The 21504-nt window shown below is 37.8% G+C and overlaps 1 protein-coding gene across 1 annotated transcript; it reads right to left on the bottom strand.

Annotated features, from left to right (window-relative positions):
• Positions 1–1541: 1541 nt before the first annotated feature.
• Positions 1542–20824, bottom strand: tmem51b (transmembrane protein 51b). The gene is made up of 4 exons (XM_066672094.1): positions 20595–20824; positions 9354–9802; positions 5420–5611; positions 1542–2949 (listed from the first exon to the last, which is right to left on the bottom strand). The coding sequence occupies exons 2-4, from the start codon at positions 9737–9739 to the stop codon at positions 2730–2732; spliced, it is 798 nt and encodes a 265-aa protein (XP_066528191.1). The 5' UTR covers positions 9740–9802; positions 20595–20824; the 3' UTR covers positions 1542–2729.
• Positions 20825–21504: the final 680 nt, after the last annotated feature.

Raw genomic sequence — 21504 nt, 5'->3', positions numbered from 1 at the left:
CTGTAAGAGAAAGTTGATTAGCAGTCCATAATCTGAAAAGTGATGTGATTTATGTAGCAAGACAGCAATTGAAAGCACAAGGACTGAAAAATAAATAAAAAAATTTGCCTGTTAACAGGCAGTACCCAAAAGTTCACCAGTGTTGGCATACTTACACAGGGCAATGGTAAAAAAAAATTCAGTTACAAAAATCTTTTCATGTACATGATAGAGGTGTTGAAAAGGATAATTTAAAAACTGTATTGTATTTCTCTCTGTGTGTCAGCACAAATATTATGATAAAGTCAAAAGAGTTTTAAGGTTTAAACCTTTTTTAACCTTCACTAATCAGTTTTTTTGATAGAAAACTCACTTTTGGAGGCCAACGTGAAGCTGTAGCCTCTTTCAAATTGTTCAGTATTATTCCAGCTGCCAGACCATGGCCCACTGCTTCACATGTAAAACTAGATTTAATCAATATTTCATGTTGTTTACAACATGTGAAGATAGATTTTTCTTTATTAAGCCCTCACTAGCTGTCTATACTCAGCTTGTATGCTGCTTTACCAGACTGTAGGAAACACAATGTTCTGGTACAACAGTCTGCATTTCATTTTGTTTTACTTTAGTAACCCTTAAGCATGCTGCTAAATTAAAAACCATTAATATGTTGCAGTGCCATATTCTGTTAGAAGCCAGAGAACAAATGGGATCATGGCTGGTTTTAAAGGGACCATATGCAACATCTTTTGGCATTGTAGACTGAGATTATATATTTTAATGCAACAAACAACAGTTTATTAATCTCATATTTAATCATCCTAATTTGTAACTGTGTTTTAAGATTTCTGATTGGCTGCATTAGTCATACAGCATTCTAATCTAGAACTGCCTTAGTAATGTCAAAATAAATGAGTGGAGTTAAAATGCTCATTGATGCTGGTAAAAATGACTGCTTAAGCATTCCAATTTAACAGATTTACAGAGATCACTTTGTAATGTATTAAAATAATGTGATTTTTAAAATGTCATCTTACTTTTAAAATGTTTCCAAAACCTTGACCAAAATATCGATTTAGCAACGTTGTTTTTTTTTCTTTTTCAGGTTTAAATAAATGAATAAATAAACGATTCATGTTATTGTTATTATTATTATTATTAACTGTTCCTGCCTGTGGCCCCATTCACGCTCTATTTCATTATTTTTGAACTAAACTAAGTTTAATAAAGAATTAGTATCAAGCCGTTCAGATAAATCAGGTGTTACAGCATTAAAACCCTGAAGTCAGCTGTTCATGTGAACACTTGAGTGGTGCGGTACCAACGCAGAGCCACCAGAGGGAGATATTTATAAGAATATGTAACAGCAACACAATTTTCCTTGTTTAAATAATCTGCTTTAAAAGAACGCAACAATATTTATTACCTTAAATGTACACCTCCAGAAACATTGTGTTGCTTATATGACCTGTATTAGTGTTCTTTCAAACAATTGTGCGTTGGGCACTGAGAAGACTAAATATGACTGGTGCGAGAGCACAGAAAGTGAAAAGGGCAGAGTACATATATTTATTATTATAAACAAACCAACATTTTTCAAAAAGAAAATCAAAAATTATATACAAATAATTTTGCATCTAATCAAGAAGCTCCCGTTTTTGTTGGATCTATCATGTGCAGAATAATCAAACACTGCAATTTAAAGTGATACATGAATTTCAACACAATTCACCCAAAGTGTCAAATGACTTAAAAAAAATAATAATAATTAAAAAAAAATGCACGACACACAAAACATTAATTGTATTATCATCAATTACAACAACACCAGCTTTTTTGGTTTTCTTAAAAAAAGGTTTCCTATATTCTTCTGAAGCATTCCGTTTTAAATTAAAATAAATCCAGAGGTTCACAAAACGGAGTGTCCATGTTGCCTTCCCTTTGCATTTAGAAAATGGTTCAGAAATGCTAATGTTTCTAACAGTGAATAAGACTAGAATGGCTTCTATTTAGCATACTAATGGTTTGCTGGCCATTGTTAGGCATATGTTGGTCTTGCTGTTCCTTTAGGGTTCAAATGAAGATGGATGAAAACAGAGTGCAGTTCAGTTTCAGTTCAGCTGTGATGACAGTGAGGCATTGCTGAAATTTCTCTTTCACTGGAGTGTAGAAAAGCAAAAGGCTATGTACTCAGCATTAGCAGGATAGAGCTAATCATGGTCATAGCACAAAGGGACACACTGTCATTGACATCAACATCTTTGCACCAGTAAAGTAAGCAGGTGCACAAATTATTTTTAGTGAAATATCAGTGGTGAAAAACTGAAATAGCTTTAAAAGGTTTATTCTAGAGCAAAGACTGGACCATTACATTTCATAATATTCAGTGACAATCTCATTTAGACAATCCCTCCCAATCCCAAATGTAGTCAATCACCCAAAAACTGCTTGATATTCAAACGTTTGCTGATATAAATAAGTAATGAAATCTCCAGTGCAGTAATAAAGAAGCAAATTTCAGATCACACATTTCTATTGATCAACTGCATTTGGGAGAAGTGGAAAATTTAGAATAGATTTTTTTTGGCCTGAACTCACATTGAATTTTACACAGCAACAACATGAATCATGATTATAATAACTAGCTAACTAACTGTATGATATTTTTGTTTTGCCTTTGCTCCAATATTACTAATATCATAAGTCCTATGAAAGAAAAGAGAATCTTATAAGATGTTTTGTACAATCCATCACACTCCATCTTTTGGAAACTCAGGAGGTTTATCCTCATACTGTGGTGGGGGTGTCAGGGGCTCTATGGTAACTCCACCCTGAGGTGGGCTCTGAATGTTTAGTCTGATGTCTTTGACATGGAGTTTCTCAGACATGATCCTGCGGACAATGAGTGGTCTGAGGATGAGGCTGGCCCTGCTGCCACTACGGCTCTGTTGGGGATTCACCGGCTTTGGCCTGGGGATAGGGATGGTATTGTAAGCATTGAATCAATACCATGTCCTTTATCAAGATTTGTGCTGAAGAGAAAAATTATTCTCAGATACAAACATGTATTTATCATAATGATCTTAAGAAAGGGCACAACCAAGGAATGAACTATACAGAAAATGATCCACCTTATAAAAAGACACTGACACAAAATAAAAACAAGGCTGCCTTATATCAAAACCCCCAAATTTACTGATAATTCACAGTAAGTGTCAGTTTACTCAACAGAACTAAAGATGGGGAGGGGCTCACCACTCTGTGAAAGACTGCACCAGGAAACAGTGCAAAAATTCAAGAATAAAGTTTCTCAAATTGAAACAGTAAAGAATTATGCCCAGATGTAGTAATGGTTAGAGAAGTGGACGTGGGTCCAGAAACTCACCAATTCAATCCACACAAAACTGGGATTGAGGGAAATAAAGTGATGTCATCCTATAGGGAAGGCTAACCACCCCCCAGGTGTGTGCGCTCCCTGCCCATAGTGCACAAGTGTGTCCACACTGTTACTGTGTGTTTACTACCACAAATGGGTTAAATGCATTTTGTCGTACATGGTAGAATGGGACAAGACCCAAACCCAGTATTAGCTGGCTGTGTTCATCACTGTATTAAAAACAGACACATTTGTATTGGAAATCACTGCAGGCACTCAAACACTTCATAAAACCGCTGTCTGTGAACATAGTCCAGCAGTGCATCCATAAATGCAAGTTGATGCAAAGTTGACGCCATATATAAACAGGGTCTAGAAACACTGCTGCCTTCTCTGAGATGGAGTTCATTTAAGACAGATTGAGGAACAGTGGAAAAAAGTCTTCTCCTGCTTACAACAGCATGGCTGTTTAGTAAGAGTCAAGGAGCTAAATTAGTCCAGTCCTGTCACTCACTGAAAACAATTGGTGCATTATGAAAAGTAAAAGTAAAACATTAACAAAGATCCAAGCTGTTGTACAGTTGAAAGCCTGTAGCAAGCAAGAATCAGAAAATTCTTCACTTTCACACCTACAGCAATTCGTCTCCTAATTTCCCAAACAAGCATTTTTTAGAGAGCTTTGCTTAAATAAGAGGTGAATCAAATATGCTCATCAACCCTCCTATTTGTCCTGGGATAGTACCTTATTCAATTACTCTTTCCTGCTGTCCTCCCTTTAAATATTTTCATCTAAATATCTCCTGTATTTATTTGACATTTGCTCCATTCCCCTCCGTTAAGCAGGTGGCAGAATACAGAACAGTGTCTGTCTTATCTGTAGCCTCTCCGACGTCAATACTTATATTAAAAAAAGAAATAAAAATACCATAAGTGTTTTCAAATATATCCACTTCTCCATGAGAACACACAACTCAAAAATCTTTCTATTAATTTTGTGTTTCACTTCTCTCTCTCTGCACCCCTGAACTGAAGAGTAGCATGAGGTTCTAAACATGCATTGCAAATGTTTTTAAAAAAAAAAAAAAAAAAAAAAAAAAAAGTGTAAACACAACAGTGAAAACAGTTCTCAAAAATTTCCACCTTTGACACAACTATGTTACAATCTGCCATTTCCATATGGACTTGAGGCCAAAATTCTAAACCACGTTTGATACCTCCAAGTGATAAATATATAAATAAATAAATAAGTTAGTACTGAATTTATACTCGTTTCATGAACAAATTAGGGGTGTTAACAGCATTTCTCTTTATTTCAGTGTCTATTTCTCAACACTATTTAACCTGATCCTTGATGCACTGATATTTTAAAAGAAGTGGTGGCCTACAAGTGATTATGGGATTCACTCCATATACATTGTGAAAAACTAATAACTTGTATTATCCATCCATCCATCCATTATCTGTAACCGCTTATCCAGTTCAGGGTCGCGGTGTGTCCAGAGCCTACCTGGAATCATTGGGCGCAAGGCAGGAATACACCCTGGAGGGGGCGCCAGTCCTTCACAGGGTAACACACACACACCCACCCTCCCCCCAACGGACACTTTTGAGTCATCAATCCACCTACCAACGTTTGTTTTTGGACTATGGGAGGAAACCGGAGCACCCGGAGGAAACCCACGCAGACACAGGAAGAACACACCAACTCCTCACAGACAGTCACCCGGAGCGGGAATCAAACCCACAACCTTCAGGCTCCTGGAGCTGTGTGACTGCACTACATGTTTGCAAATAAATTTTATTTTGTTTTCATATACATTTTGCAAAGCACCTCAACCTTTTTGGAAATGAGATGTTTATGTAGGTTGTATATAATATGCAAATATGCTTTTTTTCCCCCCATTATACTACATATAATGAAATGTGTCTTCAGCATTTAACCCATTTATCACAGAGAACACACACACACACTTGTGTACTGGGGGCAGTGCAATGTCAAAAATGGAAATTACAGTTAAGATTGTGAAGCTATAATGAATATAAGAAAAAGAAATATGTACGTACTTGGGGGCAGAAGGGTTTTGGCTGCTCCCAGAGTTTTGCCCCTCTCCCTCATTCTCCACAGCAGTTATCAGGTCCTCATACGAAGGTAGCTGCGAGGTGCTCTGGCGCAGGTTACTCTGGCGAATCGGATACTGACCACTGGTCACAGCCTCTTCATAACTGGGGACATCATAGTTGGCGACAGTCTGTTCACTGCCAAAACACACACACAAGGGCAGGATAATAAATAACGAGCAGTGTATGTCCATTGCAGTACGAAGCAAAATGTTTAAGCATGTGCCAGTATGTTTTGTGTGTCACTACGTCAAAAAGTATATTCCACGCCCGCCACAACACTGCAGACTTCAGCATTATGTCTCAGTTTTTTAGCAAAGCATACATCATTTGAACACAAAATGTTCATTTCTGCAGAGCTGTGACCGTTTTCAACACTTCTGCACAGATGTAAAGCCAGGCATTCTCATGAATATTTAAAAACCTGTCCTTTGATGAATATTCAAACTGTTTGAATTGTCCATATCAGTATCACCCATAAATGCTTAGTCTGATCGACCTGCTGAGACAAACAGGTGTGTCTTTCGAGTGTGCTGAGTCAACAGTGTTGAGAAAATGTTGCAGCAGTTTTGCTGATGCTGACTGAATCTAAAACAAGGAGCTGTTGCAATTTATTTATTTATTTTTCGCAGTTACCGCAAACATGGACATTCTTTTAATTTTATTTTTGGTTCACCTGTTTAGTGGCATTACTAGTGTGTGTGTGTGTGTGTGTCTCTGTCTTGCATTAAGTTCCTATATCTAAAAATATATTTTTTAAAATAATTCTGATGTGTCTCCCACTGTGTACTTGTGTACTGTCCCCATAGAACCATACTACTACACATGTAATCACATGACTCTGCCACATCAAAACTAAATGAAACAGAAACAAGAGCAGCTTGGACAAATTTAAATTTTAGTGAAGATTACAGAGCATAAAGACAAATATAAACACAGAAAACATAAAACCTATTGGCACTGTTTTGTCAGTGTGAGGATATATTTACAACATAAATTACTGCTTTAAAAATGAAAGAAATATTTAGTCTTTATTTTAAATTGAGGACATCGCAACCATTAAATGTTTACAGACTTAAGTGAATCTTAACAAAAAGTCTACAAAACTATACATTTTTTTGTTAGAATCCAAATCTCTGAAAGAGGCAGACAGCACTTGGAAATGCAAATCCTCACCTTAGTTAATCAGGACTACATATTTAGAAGTTACGACCAAGACAAAAATATCCCTAATGCCTAGAAATGGGCTTACAAATAATTTTACATCTTTTATTCAGATTCAGTATGCATCATTTAATATGCAAATAGTCCCCTTGCTGGCATCAAATTAAAAATGAGCATGCATACACACACACACACATATATACACATTTTATATATATATATATATATATATATATATATATATATATATATATATATATATATATATACATATATACACACACACACACACACACACACACACACACACACACTAAAACGACAATGACCCGAAACATACAGCCAGGGCAACTAAGGAATTGCTCTGTAAGAAGCATTTCAAGGTCCTGGAGTGGCCTAGCCAGTCTCCAGACCTGAACATAATAGAAAACCTTTGGAGGGAGATGAAACTCAATATTGCCAAGTGACAGTCCCAAAACCTGAAAGATCAGGAGAAGATATGTATGGAGGAGTGGGCCAAAATCCCTGCTGCAGTGTGTGAAAACATGGTCATTAACTACAGGAAACGTCTGATATCTGTAATTGCAAAGAAAGGTTTCTGTACCAAATATTAAGCTCTGTTTAACTATTGCATCAAATATTTATTTCATACAATAAAATGCTAATTAATAATTTTAAAATCATACAATCTTACAACTGAAGTGTACCTACAACAAAATTACAGAGCTCTACATTTATTTAAAATGAGGTTACTTTAAATAAAATAAAAAAAACAAAACAATGAAGGCTCCTGAACTTATGCATGAAAATTTCAACATCTTAAAAGAACTGTGGCAGATTCTGTGGCAGGGCAAGACACCAAAGGTCATTGCTAAAGAGGCTGGCTGTTCACAGAGCTCTGTGTCCAAACACATTAACAGAGATGCGAAGGGAAGGAAAAGATGTGGTAGAAGAAAATAAATAAATAAATAAATAAAAAGTGTACAAGCAATAGGAATAACCACACCCTGGAGAGGATTGTGAAAAAAAAAACTCATTCAAAAATGTGGGAGAGATTCACAAAGACTGGACTGTAGCTGCAGTCCGTGCTTCAAGAACCACCACACACTGACGTATGCAAGACATGGGTTTCAGCTGTCACATTCCTTGTGTCAAGCCACTCTTGAACAAAAGACAGGGTCAGAAGCGTTTTGCATCCAAAAAGGACTGGACTGCTGCTGAGTGGTCCAAAGTTATGTTCTCTGATGAAAGTAAATTTTGCATTTCCTTTGGAAATCAAGTTCCTAGAGTCTGGAGGAAGGGAGGAGAGGGACAGAATCCATGTTACTTGAGGTCCAATGTAAAGTTTCCATAGGTCAGTGATGGTTTGGAGTGCCATGTCATCTGCTGGTGTTGGCCCACTGTGTTTTCTGAGGTCCAAGGTCAACACAGCCGTCTACCAGGAAGTTTTAGAGCACTCCATGCTTCCTGCTGCTGACCAACGTTATGGAGATGCAGATTTCAGGATTGGCACCTGCACACTGTGCCAAAGCTACCAGTACCTGGTTTAAGGACCATGGTATCCTTGTTCTTAATTGGCCAGCAAACTCACCTGACCTTAACCCCACAGAAAATCTATGGGGTATTGTGAAGAGGAAGATTCAAAACGCCAGACCCAACAATGCAGAAGAGCTGACTATCAGAGCAACCTGGGCTCACTATCAGAGCAACCTGGGCTCTCATTTTGGGTTCTGTTTTTATTAACATTTTGCATAGCATTGCAGTATTTTTGGGTGTTTGTAAATACTCATATTAACCCTAATGTGCAGCTGAACAATATTTTGCACATAAAATGGCTCCATGTGGTAAAGAATTTCCCTTTAAAACATATCCTAATATTGCAATTTTCTGATTAATTAAGACAATTTACACTGATCTGCCAAGACATTACTTTCCAAATAGTAGCATTTTGTAGTATTTCTTACTCTGCCTACTTTTATTAGCCCCATTTCACCCTGTTTTTCAATGATCACTTGGAGGATCTTTTTCAGAGAGACAAACAGTTTGTGTGTATCACTTTGTATTGGCTACATTTCAGAACTTGCTGAAGGATTAGGAACATTAATTATTAGACATTTCCTAAATTGGTTTATATTAGTTTACATTATATATGAATGTATCTTCTGCATAATCACGCTTAGATTTGTGGCATACAGAGCCTCATCACCCTTAGATCAGCTTGTAAGTTTCCTTTACGTAACTGTGGCTGAATCATGTTTTTTATTTTGCAAATGACGGTTGTATATTGCAGAACCAATACTGAAAAATTAATGTAATATTTATAGCTTTTGACCTGTGAAATGATACCTGCACAAGTGTCACTGTCGCTGAGACATATAAAAGCTTTCTTTACATCTGTCTTAAGAAGGTGGAGGGGCTCTTAATGGATTGCACAGTGAACCTGTTTTAAGAAACACTACCATTTTTATAAAATCATCTGCTGAAATGGGGGTGTCCAAATCCACTTTGGGGCTAACTGTGTGTAAACAAGTTTTGCTTTTCAAGATATCATAAAAACAATTAATTAAAAACTGTCTATTGTTGCAGTTTATTTTCCAAACTTAAACCAGGAAAACATTGTTGCCTATGATACAGGTGGTATTTCTGTGCCTGTACTGTAGGAAATTCAGCAGAAATAATCAATACAGTAAAATGTTAAAGGTCACTGGATACTCACTTCTCTTCAGGACCTCTCTGTGTCTGATCAGTGTACTGCACAGCAGTGCCTGGACCTGCCCTGACATCTCCTCTTCTCTGTTTGCTCCTCACACTCAGACAGACAGCTAACAGCAGCATGGCCAGTCCTACCCCAACCAATATGAATGCCACAGATGAGGTTTTCAGGTTCGTTTCCTCACTGCCCACATCACTTGGGTTGGTTACTGACCCATTTAGAGGCTTTTCTATAGGGACCATACTCCACAGGATCATTACAACCCCCAGGGCCACCAGGCCTACTCCCAAAGCGCAGAAGGCATACTGTGAACCCGAGCTGCTTCCTCCAGCTCCAGGGGGATGAGAACCCTGGCGTCCAGTGCAGAGCAGCTGCCCACTCGAACACATCTCTCCCACACACACGTACTCACACAGACACAGTTCTCGGGAGAGACAAAACAATGCTCAGACCTGAGGGAACATAAAATAGAGGGTATCAACAAAATAAGTAGGGCAAGTAAGTAAATAATGCAAAACAAATGCAGACAAACTTGAAAAGGTCTGAATAGCTCCAAGACAAAACTCTCCAACAAGGATGTACAACTTCCTGGAACTGACATTGCATGTCTGGGAATGTGGCCAAATATCTGGGAAGAAATGGTTATCTGTGCTGTACCTATTTCAGGCCTGTTCAAAATAATAAATAAATAAAATTAATAAATAATAAGAGAAGGCCCCTACCCATTTCTCATTCAATATGCTTCTTTTCTGTAGTCTCTAAAGTTTAGTGTTCCGTTCTCCCACTGTCTTAGGGAATTTGATCCCCTGTCCTGCAGTCATTTAGTGCGCTACTCTCTCTTCCTTTCCATCCAGAAAAAAAAAAAAAAAAGTACTAGAATATGTTCATGCAGGTCGTCAAGGAATGGTGTTTATTAATTTATAATTAGTACACTGCAGTATATTGGGACTATATTGGGGCTACTGTTTAATTAACAGTCACTCAAGGCGATTGAAAAGGAGATTTGAACAAGAACCCAAGGACCCTGGACCTGTGCGGCAGTGACACAGTTTGTTGCACTACCATGCTGCCCCAGTGTCATAATTGTTTTATATTAATGCAATAGTTTAATATACGCATAACGTTTTTATGGTGCAATTTTACCCAGGTACTTGCTGAGAGGATATTTTTGCCCTGGGTATTTCTGATACTGCCTTTATTAAATTATATTTTATTTATGGTTAAAGTTCTTATTTGGCCTATAAAATAAATAAATAAATACATAAAAATATTAATATTATATTAAGGGGTAGCACGGTGGCACAGCAGGTAGTGTCTATGTCAGGGACATGCTGGATGTGGGTCCCGCTCCGAGTGACTGTCTGAGGAGTTTGGTGTGTTCTCCCCATGTTCACATGGATTTTCGGCAGGTGTCGGTTTTCCTCTCACAGTCCAAAAAACACACCCTGGTAGGTGGATTGGCGACTCGAAATTGTCCCTAGGTGCGAGTGTGTAATTCTTTTTATTCTATTCACATATTTAACAATTGGGATGGAGCAAGTGAAATGGATTTCGAAACAGATACATACATTGAAAAGAAACACACTAAAAGACATACAATGAATAAAAAACATTTAATGGAAAACAATATATTGAATAGAATTATATCAATTCTTACCCATTGTTGAGGATTGTGCTTGGTTAAGTTTACCTGTGACTATAGTTTGAAAACTAGAGATCCAAAAATTCATAACTAAAAATTGAGGGGTAATCCACAGTTTCTTAATACCTGTAAAACTTGCCAATAACATCCTTCGCTTAATCAAAGTGGTGTGGCAAAGGCAGAATGGTGAGATCCAGTAGATTGGGCAACATGCCACCTCCAGAAGACCATATGTTTGCTACTTTAGGGCATTCCCAAAACATGAATAAAAGTACCAGGTGCTGAATGACAAATGTGGCAACCATAACTAGAAAAGTTTCATTTAGCGTGTGAGCGAATGTGTGATGACCTGCAAAGGACTGGTGCCAAATCTAGGGCGTGTTCCCACCTTAGTTTTTTGTTTTTTTTAAAAATAATTAGTGGAGTTGCGTAAACACCATTTTCGAAGCTGTGTAAATGTTAACAAAAACAGAATGCAATTGTGCCACTAATTAAAACCCTATTTTGAACTGAAAATATTACAAACACTATTTAAATGTTGAAATTGAGAAACTGTTCTAAAAAAGTATTTGCCAATTTGACGACAGCAACACATTTCTCTGTTTCAACAAAGAATTTGCAATTCATTGCATTCTTTGCATTCAAACTGGTCACTTAATGACAGGAAATGTACTGCAGGTCAGCGGTGAAAAGCACAGCTAAAGATGGAGATAAATATAGAAATAAACAAACTAAGATAAATTTTGTATATTAAATATTGGCAGCTGGTCTGAGCCAGTATGCTTACCATACATAACTATTTGTTTGAGAGGCGACTCTTAAGCTAAGAATAAACCAGACCACCTGGAAAGAGTCCACTGCATGGCATCGCATAACCGGTCACTTGAACCTGTGGGAAGCTCTGCACAGCCAAGCCAACTACTAACATGTTTTTGGATTGTTGGAGGAAACCAGAAACTCTGAGAAAAACCCTGAATACACTAGTAGAAAACACCAAACTCTTCACAGTCTGCACTGCACTGTTTCTTCTTCTGAGGTAAGAATTATTTCAGGGCATTATCTATTAAAGAATCATTTAGAAGGACCTTTACAATGATAATTCTATATCGAGAATAATCTTTATCAAGAAGTCATACCCTGTGCAAATAGCTGGAGTATAAAACTGAGTCTCCCTCAAAGAGAAAAAAAAGGACATTAACATCACTGTTTAAACAGAAGAAAAAGCCTGAGATCTTTGTTTTCAGAAGGGTTGGCTTTCTGCCACCCAGCACTCAGACTGCTTTCTGGGGTCTAGGCCATATCACTGTTGCCATGGAAGCAGTGTGCTGCACACTCAGGCATGTGGGCACTTTATTCATTCACCACGCAGCATCTAGAGAAACAGTGATGGGGCACCCTCTTAGGTAAAGCCTCTTCACATTCAGGCTTTTACAGATTCTGCCTACACATGGGAAGGACTGCTTTCTGAGCACCAGTATACACTGTAATTCTGAATAACAGCCTACTGCCAATTTATGTAAATATGTGTACACACACATTATGTTATTGTATTGTGTGTGTGTATATATATATATATATATATATATATATATATATATATATATATATATATATATATATATATATATATATATATATATATATATATATATATACACACACACACACACACACATACATACACATTTCAAAAATAAATATACAAAAATATAAAAAATATGGCCAAGGTGTACAAGGAATTTCATTGTAAAGTTACTGCTGTCACAACTGCTTTGAACTTGAATTTGACTTAATGCAGCAGCCATTGTAGTCATTAGTCAATTATGAATCAATATTACTGCCCAGTGTATTGACCAAGGCTGGTGTCTTTGGATGAATGAATATTTAAGCAAATAGACAGGTTTGCTGAGTTTGCTAATGACAAGCAATGACAAGTTCCACAGTATTAAGAATAACTGGCCTGGCATCAGCTAGCATTAACTCATCAGATTAAAAGAGTTGAATCTCCCGTTCGTTTACAGTGAATGAGTCAGTTGCGGATGAGACTACTCCCAGACATGTACAAAACCACCCTTATGTAAAATAAGTAGAATTCCTAGTGTACAGTGCATTTTACTTTTACAGAGTATTTAACTGTTGCAAAATGTCCCAAAAATACTTTTAACTAATTAAGATTCAAACGACAACCTATTTGGAAAAATGCATTTAAATATCACAACTGTCAGAAATTCTTGTGTTGCAGGAAGCAGGCATCATGCTATATTGAGTCTACAAAGCTACAGTTGATATTTATTTTATTTTATACAGTTCGCCATCATTATAGTGGGGATGTATAGATCTCATATTTCATTATAACATGCCTGTATATCATGTGAAGCATGTCCAAGAATTTTACAGAGCAATTCAGCATTGATTCACGATAGGCCTGTGCATCAGAACGATTCACCACATTCAACATGGCATCAGAATATTTGATAGCTGCACATAAATAAGAACTGCAAGAAAAGCACAAAATAAACTAAGGATGTGGTAACAATAATTCATTCATTCATTCATTGTCTGTAAGCGCTTATCCAGTTCAGGGTCACGGTGGGTCTGGAGCCTACCCAGAATCACTGGGTGCAATGTGGGAAAACACCCTGAAGGGGACACCAGTCCAGGGCAGGGCACCACACAATCATACATTCACTCACATATATGGACATTTGAGTCACCAGTCCACCGACCAACGTGTGCTTTTGGACCGTGGGAGGAAACGCATACAGACAACTCCTAACAGACAGTCACGTGGAGAGGGACTCAAACCCACAACCCCAGGACATTGGAGTGAGGTGCTATCGTGCCTCCTTTATTATAAGTAATAATATAAGTATATAAAAATAAGTATTATAAGTAATAATTAATTCATTTATTTATTCATTATCTGTAAACGCTTATCTAGTTCAGGGTTGCCGTGGGTCCAGAGCCTACCTGGAATCATTGCTGCACAAGGCAGGAATACACCCTGGAGAAGACGCCAGTCCTTCACAGGGCAACACACACATTCACACCTACGGACACTTTCAAGTCGCCAATCCACCTACCAATGCGTGTTTTTCGACTGTGGGAAACCGGAGCACCTGGAGGAAACCCACACTGACACAGGGAGAACACATCAAACTCCTCACAAACAATCACCCAGAGTGGGACTAGAACTCAACCTCCAGGTCCCTGGAGCTGTGTGACTGCAACACTATCTGCTGCACCACCATGCCGCCCCATCTTATAATAAAACATATTTAAAAAAAATTGTACCTTTGACAGTACTAGAATATATTTACACAAATAACTGAGCATTATTTATTTATCAATTTTGAAAGTACACCATCATTTTGACTGCAAAGATATGCCTCCCAACACCATTACTGAGCCACTGCGAAACAGGTCATGTTGGCGGATGTTGCAGGCAGCAGAACGTTCTCCACGGCATCTCCAGACTCATGTGCTCAGTTTGAACCTGCTTTGATCTTTGAAGAGCACAGGGCTCCAATGCTGAATCTGCCAATCTTGGTGTTCTCTGGAAAATGCCACTCGCCCTGGAAGGTGTTGGGCTGTAAGTACTGTGGACGTTGGGCCCTCAAACCACCCTCATGATTTAGTTTGCGCAGAAACATGGATATTAATGGCCTGCTGGAGGTTATTTTCCAGGGCGGAGGTAACGGTCCTGCTGCTGGGTTGTTGCCCTCCGAAGGCCCCTTCCATGTCTCCTGGTTTACTGGCCTGTCTCCGGGTGATTCCCCATGCTCTGGACACTGTGATGATAGACACAGCAAACGTTCTTGCCACAGCTCGCATTGAAGTGCCTTCCTGGATGAGCTGCACTACCTTTTTTTTTTTTTTTGCAGTATCACAACCTCAATTTTATCACAAATCTTATTCATGCTGGTTTTAACCTCAATACTCCAGGTTTTTTTTAATTCCCTACTTGAGGCAGTGAGTAAACTAGAGGCAACTTTATGAAGTAATGTTACTGAAAAGCCTGTAGAATTTTTAATGATTTAAATGAATCTTTAATGGTCAAAATATGATCAAAACAACAAAACAGTCACTTTTCTAAATTTAATTTGGAGCTTAACTTCTCCATAAGGAAAATGATATAATTTTACTGAAGGAAAAAAAAATTACATTTTACCTTCCTTGACTAACTAATCTCATGCACTTCTCCAAACGGCTTTTTAGCCACACAAAACAGGAAAAAAAATCGATTCATCTACATTTATTCTGATATTTAGTCTCGTTTCAAACCCAGTATTCTTCCCTTTTAAGGCCAGACATGTTGGAAGGAGGGAGTTTCCCCCTATTGGCTGTAGACAGAGACTGCCTCTCTCATTCCCCTCCTGTGTTTAAATGATCTCAGTAAGGAAAGAGGAGACAAAGGGAGGCCAAAAGAGAGCTAAGCTTTAAAAGCATATTTACTGTTTTGATTGTTCTTTATTTTGATTGCTATTGCCATATTAAACTTTGTGTTGTCTCTCGCTGTGTGCGTCTGTTAGGCACCGAAGCATGGTTGCTTCCCTGCCTCCTTGGTTGAGCATCGCCCTGATTGGTGAACAGACTTGATGGGCGTGTCGTTAAAGTTGAGAGCCCAAGCTAGATGGCCATGGCGGAGATCCACAGGGAACATATTTAAACAAATTTTTTTTTTTATTAATTGTTTTGAAGGGGACAACCTATGTAAGCGCTGGTGTCCTTTGTGTGTGTTTCTTGGCTCTTCAGGCTTTGTATTTTTTATTTATTTTTTTCCTAAGGAAAAGATCCCATTCTACTGATGTGTAATATGTACACAGTACGTAAACAACTTATAAGAACTGCAGCGGACTGTATGTACATTTGTACGATCCAATGATCTCCCTGTGATGGTGAGTCATGGACAAACTCTTATTGTTCATTATCTAATATAATCATATAGCACACCCCAGGTGAGAGCTCTGAAAAAATGAAAAGTGACCAAAATATCAGCCAGAAAGGATGACAACAGAGTCTGTCACCACCTGCAGAACCACTCCTTTATAGGGGTTGTCTTGCTAGTTACCTCTCATTTTACCTGCAATTGCACAGAGCCTTTGGAACACTGTAAAACGTGCAATTCACTGGGGCGGATAGAAGCCCAGTCACCCATCGAATTTGAGAGTTTAAAGCGAAGTTTGGGTTAAAAGAGAGGAATGAAGCTGAAAACAAACAAAATACTCCATTCTCTTGACTTTGTGCTCACAGGTATGAGGCTTTATCTCTAAATGTGTGTTCACTCAGTTCGCTGGAAAATCATCTGCTGTGGTGAGCTACACCACAAGTGCCTGTTAGCTGGCCAATTGTGCTTCTAAACAGTGTAGAGCCATCTTAGTTTGCTTATTTTCAAATATTTCTATCACTAGTCAATGAAATCTGCTCTCTCAGATTTTTTTTTTTTTTTTTTTCATCAACACGTCATTATACATGTTAGGTCTGTGCTGAGCCGAACCCGTCAATCCTGAGGCTCATGCAGCCGAACACTGGGCACTCTCGGTAATACTGTGTAACATTTTGATATTTTGAGATGGTATAAAACCACCCATCACCAATGCATATACATATAGTAACAGTCTACAGAAAAGAAAAAAAAACCCACGTATATCAAAAAAGGTAGCCTATTGTTTTGTTAATTTATGATGAATTACTCTCACAGTGCATAAAGCAACAACTTAGAAAATTAAAAATAGATTCTCAAGGCTTACTGAGGCGAAGCGATATGGAAACAAACAGTTGCGCAACAGATTAAACCCGGGCTATAAAAGTAGATTTTAGATATTTAGACTGTTTGCTATAAACAAGAGAATTCACAGTATGTAGCAAGCACAGATCAAAATATGTTCATACATTTGTGCCATCCTTTCAAGCTAGGATTCATTTTACAAATGGCGATGAGGATTAAAGCTGCACCATATTGTATCGTTTGTGATAATACTTGTATGAATTTAAAAAAGACATCATGGAAATAGTGATATTCTGACTTGTTTACCTAATGTTGTGGTGCAGTTATGTACAATATGGCATACAAACATTACGTGAGCAGTACAGTTGAAAGTGTCTCTAGGATGGAGGAGTTGGTTCGAAAAAGGGGAGCATGTTCAATAGTGTAAAAGTGGTTTGGTTAGAAAACATCAGGTGTACACCACACCAGAAACAAATGTAAGATGTACAATAAGCCTGTAACAACAAAACGGGGAAACAACTAATCTGTTTCGCCACCTCAAGCAGCAGCTGAGGATGAGGAAAGTCAAAAAGGCTGCAAGGAGAGCTCAACAGCCAGTGTGAGCACTAACTGTGACAGTTTTTATTTATTTATTTATTTATTTTTATTACTTACTGTAAAACTTGCTGGTTTGCTGCTTATATACATGCATTATATTTTACACACTTCAGCTTTGTGGTAGATTCATTTGTTACATTATTTTATTAAAAAGATAATAATAATAAATCAGAATCAGTTATAAACAATTTACAGATTTACTGCTTCCACTGAAGGTTTGAAACTATTATATTTATACTAAAATAAAACTTGAACCTTTATTTTGTTACAATAATTTTTTGCAATTAATAAAATAAATGTTCTGCCAATCACCAAGAATATTGTTATGGTGATATAATTTTAGTTCTATATCACCCAACCCTAGTGAGTATAGTACTGAAACTGTCTGATAGTACTAGTACTCTATGACTATTTAAACAGACAAATAAATACTTTAATAAATAAACAGTTGGGTTCAAAGTGTGAATGAATATTAAAAAGCTTTTACACTGAATAATGGGCTGCTTTCATTGGTTCACTTAACACACCTTTGCATAATCTTTCACATTTAAAGGGAAAAGCCAGAGATAAACTTCACATTTCCAAAGCATTTTTGATAATATTTTAGAGATGTTGTTTTTAATTTTCTTTATCTCTCATGTACAAGTCACACTATAAACCAGGGTTGCAACAGTGTGAGCAAAGAGGGGCATGAACACACAGGGAAATTGGTCAAAAGTGTAACCAGGGAGTGTTACCTAAACAAACAACAAATGAGCAGGTCAACTAAAAGGTTACTGAAGACATGGAGCCCTGTGATGGACTGGCACCCCCTCCAGGGTGTATTCCTGCCTTGTGCTCAATGATTCCGGGCAGGCTCCAGACCCACCGCGACCATGAACTGGATACGCGGTTAAAAATAATGAATGAATGAAGACATGGACATAACACAAACCACCAAAACACAAAAGCTGTTGAAGAAGAGCTTTAGGACACCTTTAGAACACCTTACCACATACATTATTTGCACAATCCACTGTATATTGAATGAGTCAAGATTTTTATCCTGTATATTGTAGTGCAACACTAGAATGTGCTCATACAGTGCCTACTCAAACCCAGTCTGAGAAAATACCTGTTTCTGATAACACAGTGCAATCTTCACCTCAACATTTGACTTAGTATATGATTCTAAACTAATTAATGAATGTCAACATCAACATTAGAACAGAAACAAGTAAAGATATGATTTAACTACTGTCCAAAGATCTCCTCAACATAATAAAATATATCTGGTGACCACTCTTTCATTGAATTGAATGAAATCAGATGCATAACTGCATAATGTTTGCACAAAATTCAATGAGATGAAAACCTAAATTTTATCTCCTGTAACAACATTTTTCATATATATAACTTTACTGAAATCCAAGCAAAGCAAAATCTTGTTTTTTTTTTGTTTTTTTTTTCACCACATGGTATGTGTGTGCGTGTGCACACCGATCAACTATAAAATTATGACCACCTCCTTGTCACAGTCCTTTTTTCTCAGCACCACAGACCACACAGGAGCAGTTTTTAATTCTACAATTACACACTGGGGTCTATCTATTGCCCTGCATTTTTTGGCTTCCTTTCACCCTGTTCTTCAAAGGTCAGGACCGCAAGTGAGCAGGTGTGATTTGGGTAGTGGATAATTCTCAGTGCTGCAGTGACACTGACGTTGTGTTGGTGTGTTACTGTGTGTTGTGATGGTGTGTTATTGTGTGTTGTGATGGTAGGACAGGATCAGACACAGCTGTGCTGCTGGATTTTTTAAACCCTTCAGTGTCACAGCTTTACTACCAAAAATATTCAGCCGACAGCGTCCTGTGTCCACTGATGAAGGACTAGAGGACGACCAACCCAAGCTGTGCAGCAACAGATGAGCTACTGTCTCTGACTCTACATCTACAAGGTGGACCAATGAGGTAGAAGTGTCTAACTGAGTGTACAGAAAATGGACACAAGTCTTCTGTGGGGGTCCTCTCCATTTAAGAACAGTGTGAAAGCAAACAAATCATGCAGAGCATTAGTTGGACTACAGTCTGTAAAAGTAGAATTACAAAGTGCTCCTGTCTGGTAGGTGAATCTTAAAGAATGGACTGAGAGCGTAGAAAGGTGTCCATCTTATGACCCCTGTGAAGAGCTAGTGGGTGTTTTGGGTACTCATGGGCCCAGTGAGCAACCTTAGTGGTTAGCAGTAGATGGTTGCTGATTGGATCACAAACGGTCACAGCAACATTGGTTAAGTTTCTTTTATTGGTAGTAATTTTTATATTGGTAGGAAGAGAGTGATTTGGGCCTTATGTGAAGCACTAACAGGCTGGCATAGGACCTGATTCATCTTATCCTGTGTATAATTTCTATTGATGACCAGGAGTGTGAAACACACTAATAGGATCCTATGTACTGCCTTGTTTTCTTACCTCTGTTCATCTCTTAGAAATAAAGGGCTGTTTTTAGTTATTTCATTATTGTGCCATTATGACTTGCATTGTCATTATTGTGAGCAATTCAGGCTGAAACTCTAATAACTTAAATGAGAAAGGGCCTAAACTTAATGGACTAAGTTACACTCCTGCTAAGTAAATCAGATACAGCAAGGTGTGGGTTCTTGTGACATCATAAATACAATGAATTCAAATCAAGACATTTACAGCTTAGCTTTCATTTACAGCCTTGTATGGGCCAGGACGTGAGCTGTACATTTTGAAACTTAATCAATGCTTATTTCTACATACTATTTTATATTAGGAAAGTGAGCAAAACTCACTTCATGAAAAAACAGATTTATTGGGACAGCTGTATGATGCCCCTTTTTTTCTTGGAAGACATTTTAAAGCTAAATGGGTTAAGGAATATAATTAAAAAGAAACTATGATTTAAACATTTTGCAAACATGTCTGTATACACTAAATCAGATTATTTAAACCCCCAAATACTTTTACGTTTTCTTCATTTAACATCTGGTTACTTTAAAACTGAAAATGTAGGCTCTACAGTCAGGAATGATTGAATACAGACGAGTCTCATTTCCACGAACTACATTTCTGCCCAGTTTATAGCCACCTGCTTCACCTTTAACAACCCAGAAGAATGAGGCAGAGTCATTTTACAGCTCATCTAGTCTAGCTTTAAAAACTCTACCAAACTAAGTGAAAGAGCATAATCTAATAATCACATTAAGTTTAGACTGTCGAATATTTTTTGGGGAAAAGTAAAGACTTATAAAACAACGTAAGACAGACACACTCACCTTTACCTTAGCAGAGTCTAAACGACGCCCTTGGACACAAACACACCTACTCATACACACTCTCTACCCAAACAGGTGAGTTCCTCCTCAGAGCGAAAAACCAAAACCTTTTCATCAGTTCTCATTCGGCGAGAGAAGAAACGTTTATTCAAAAATTTCTCTCTTATACATTTCTTTAGTTTCAGACTGTTCCAAAACAGGAACTTAGTAAATCTACTCCAGCCGGTGCGCCTCCACCGCCGGGTCTTAATGCTCGACGGGTTCCGGCATGTCCATATAAAAGTTCCTTTAACGCTGGAGTAAGTAATTAGGGTTCATTTAGAATTATTTTGGTAATAATTTTAAATATTTTTGTTGATTCTTTGGACAAATACAGCAGTAAATAATAATCTAAACTCGTGTTGAATATATCACGACTATTAGGAAGTGATTTTTAGATCTAATGGATGCATAAAGGAGGAGAAAACTCATCTTTCAAATTTAGGCCAACTTGGGCCCTCATCTCTGGGACCCTAGTCAGGCCAGAGCAGCATATATTGACCAACAAGCACAGGAAAGAAGTGGACAAATGTTGAAAAAACTCAGCAAAATTACAGGAAACAACAAACAATGTGACTTGGTTTACAAGAAAAAGGAACACAAAGCAAAAGAGGGACATTTGAGGAGAAAGACTGGTGGCTGCTACAGTGGAAACCCACAAAGAACTGTAAAGGTCAGGGAAAACTTGATCATTAATTTAACTTTATTAGTATGGTGTAGGGCCACCTTTTGCAGCCAATACAGCGTTAATTCATCTTGGGAATGACATATACAAATCCTGCACAGTGTTCAGAGGGATTTTAAGCCATTCTTCTTGCAGGATAATGGCCAGGTCACTACGTGATGCTGGTGTAGGAAAACGTTTCCTGAC

This window comes from Hoplias malabaricus, chromosome 5, assembly GCF_029633855.1.
Source record: "Hoplias malabaricus isolate fHopMal1 chromosome 5, fHopMal1.hap1, whole genome shotgun sequence".
Taxonomy (NCBI): domain Eukaryota; kingdom Metazoa; phylum Chordata; class Actinopteri; order Characiformes; family Erythrinidae; genus Hoplias; species Hoplias malabaricus.
This window is presented reverse-complemented; position numbering and strand designations above follow the sequence as displayed.

Coding starts and splice junctions, on each gene's coding strand:
- tmem51b (XM_066672094.1), bottom strand. CDS start 9,739: ATGTGTTCGAGTGGGCAGCTGCTCTGCACTGGACGCCAGGGTTCTCAT. Junction 5,612..9,353: donor CAGAGAGGTCCTGAAGAGAA/GTGAGTATCCAG, acceptor GTGTTTTGGCAG/TGAACAGACTGTCGCCAACT. Junction 2,950..5,419: donor CAAAACCCTTCTGCCCCCAA/GTACGTACATAT, acceptor CCCTATCCCCAG/GCCAAAGCCGGTGAATCCCC.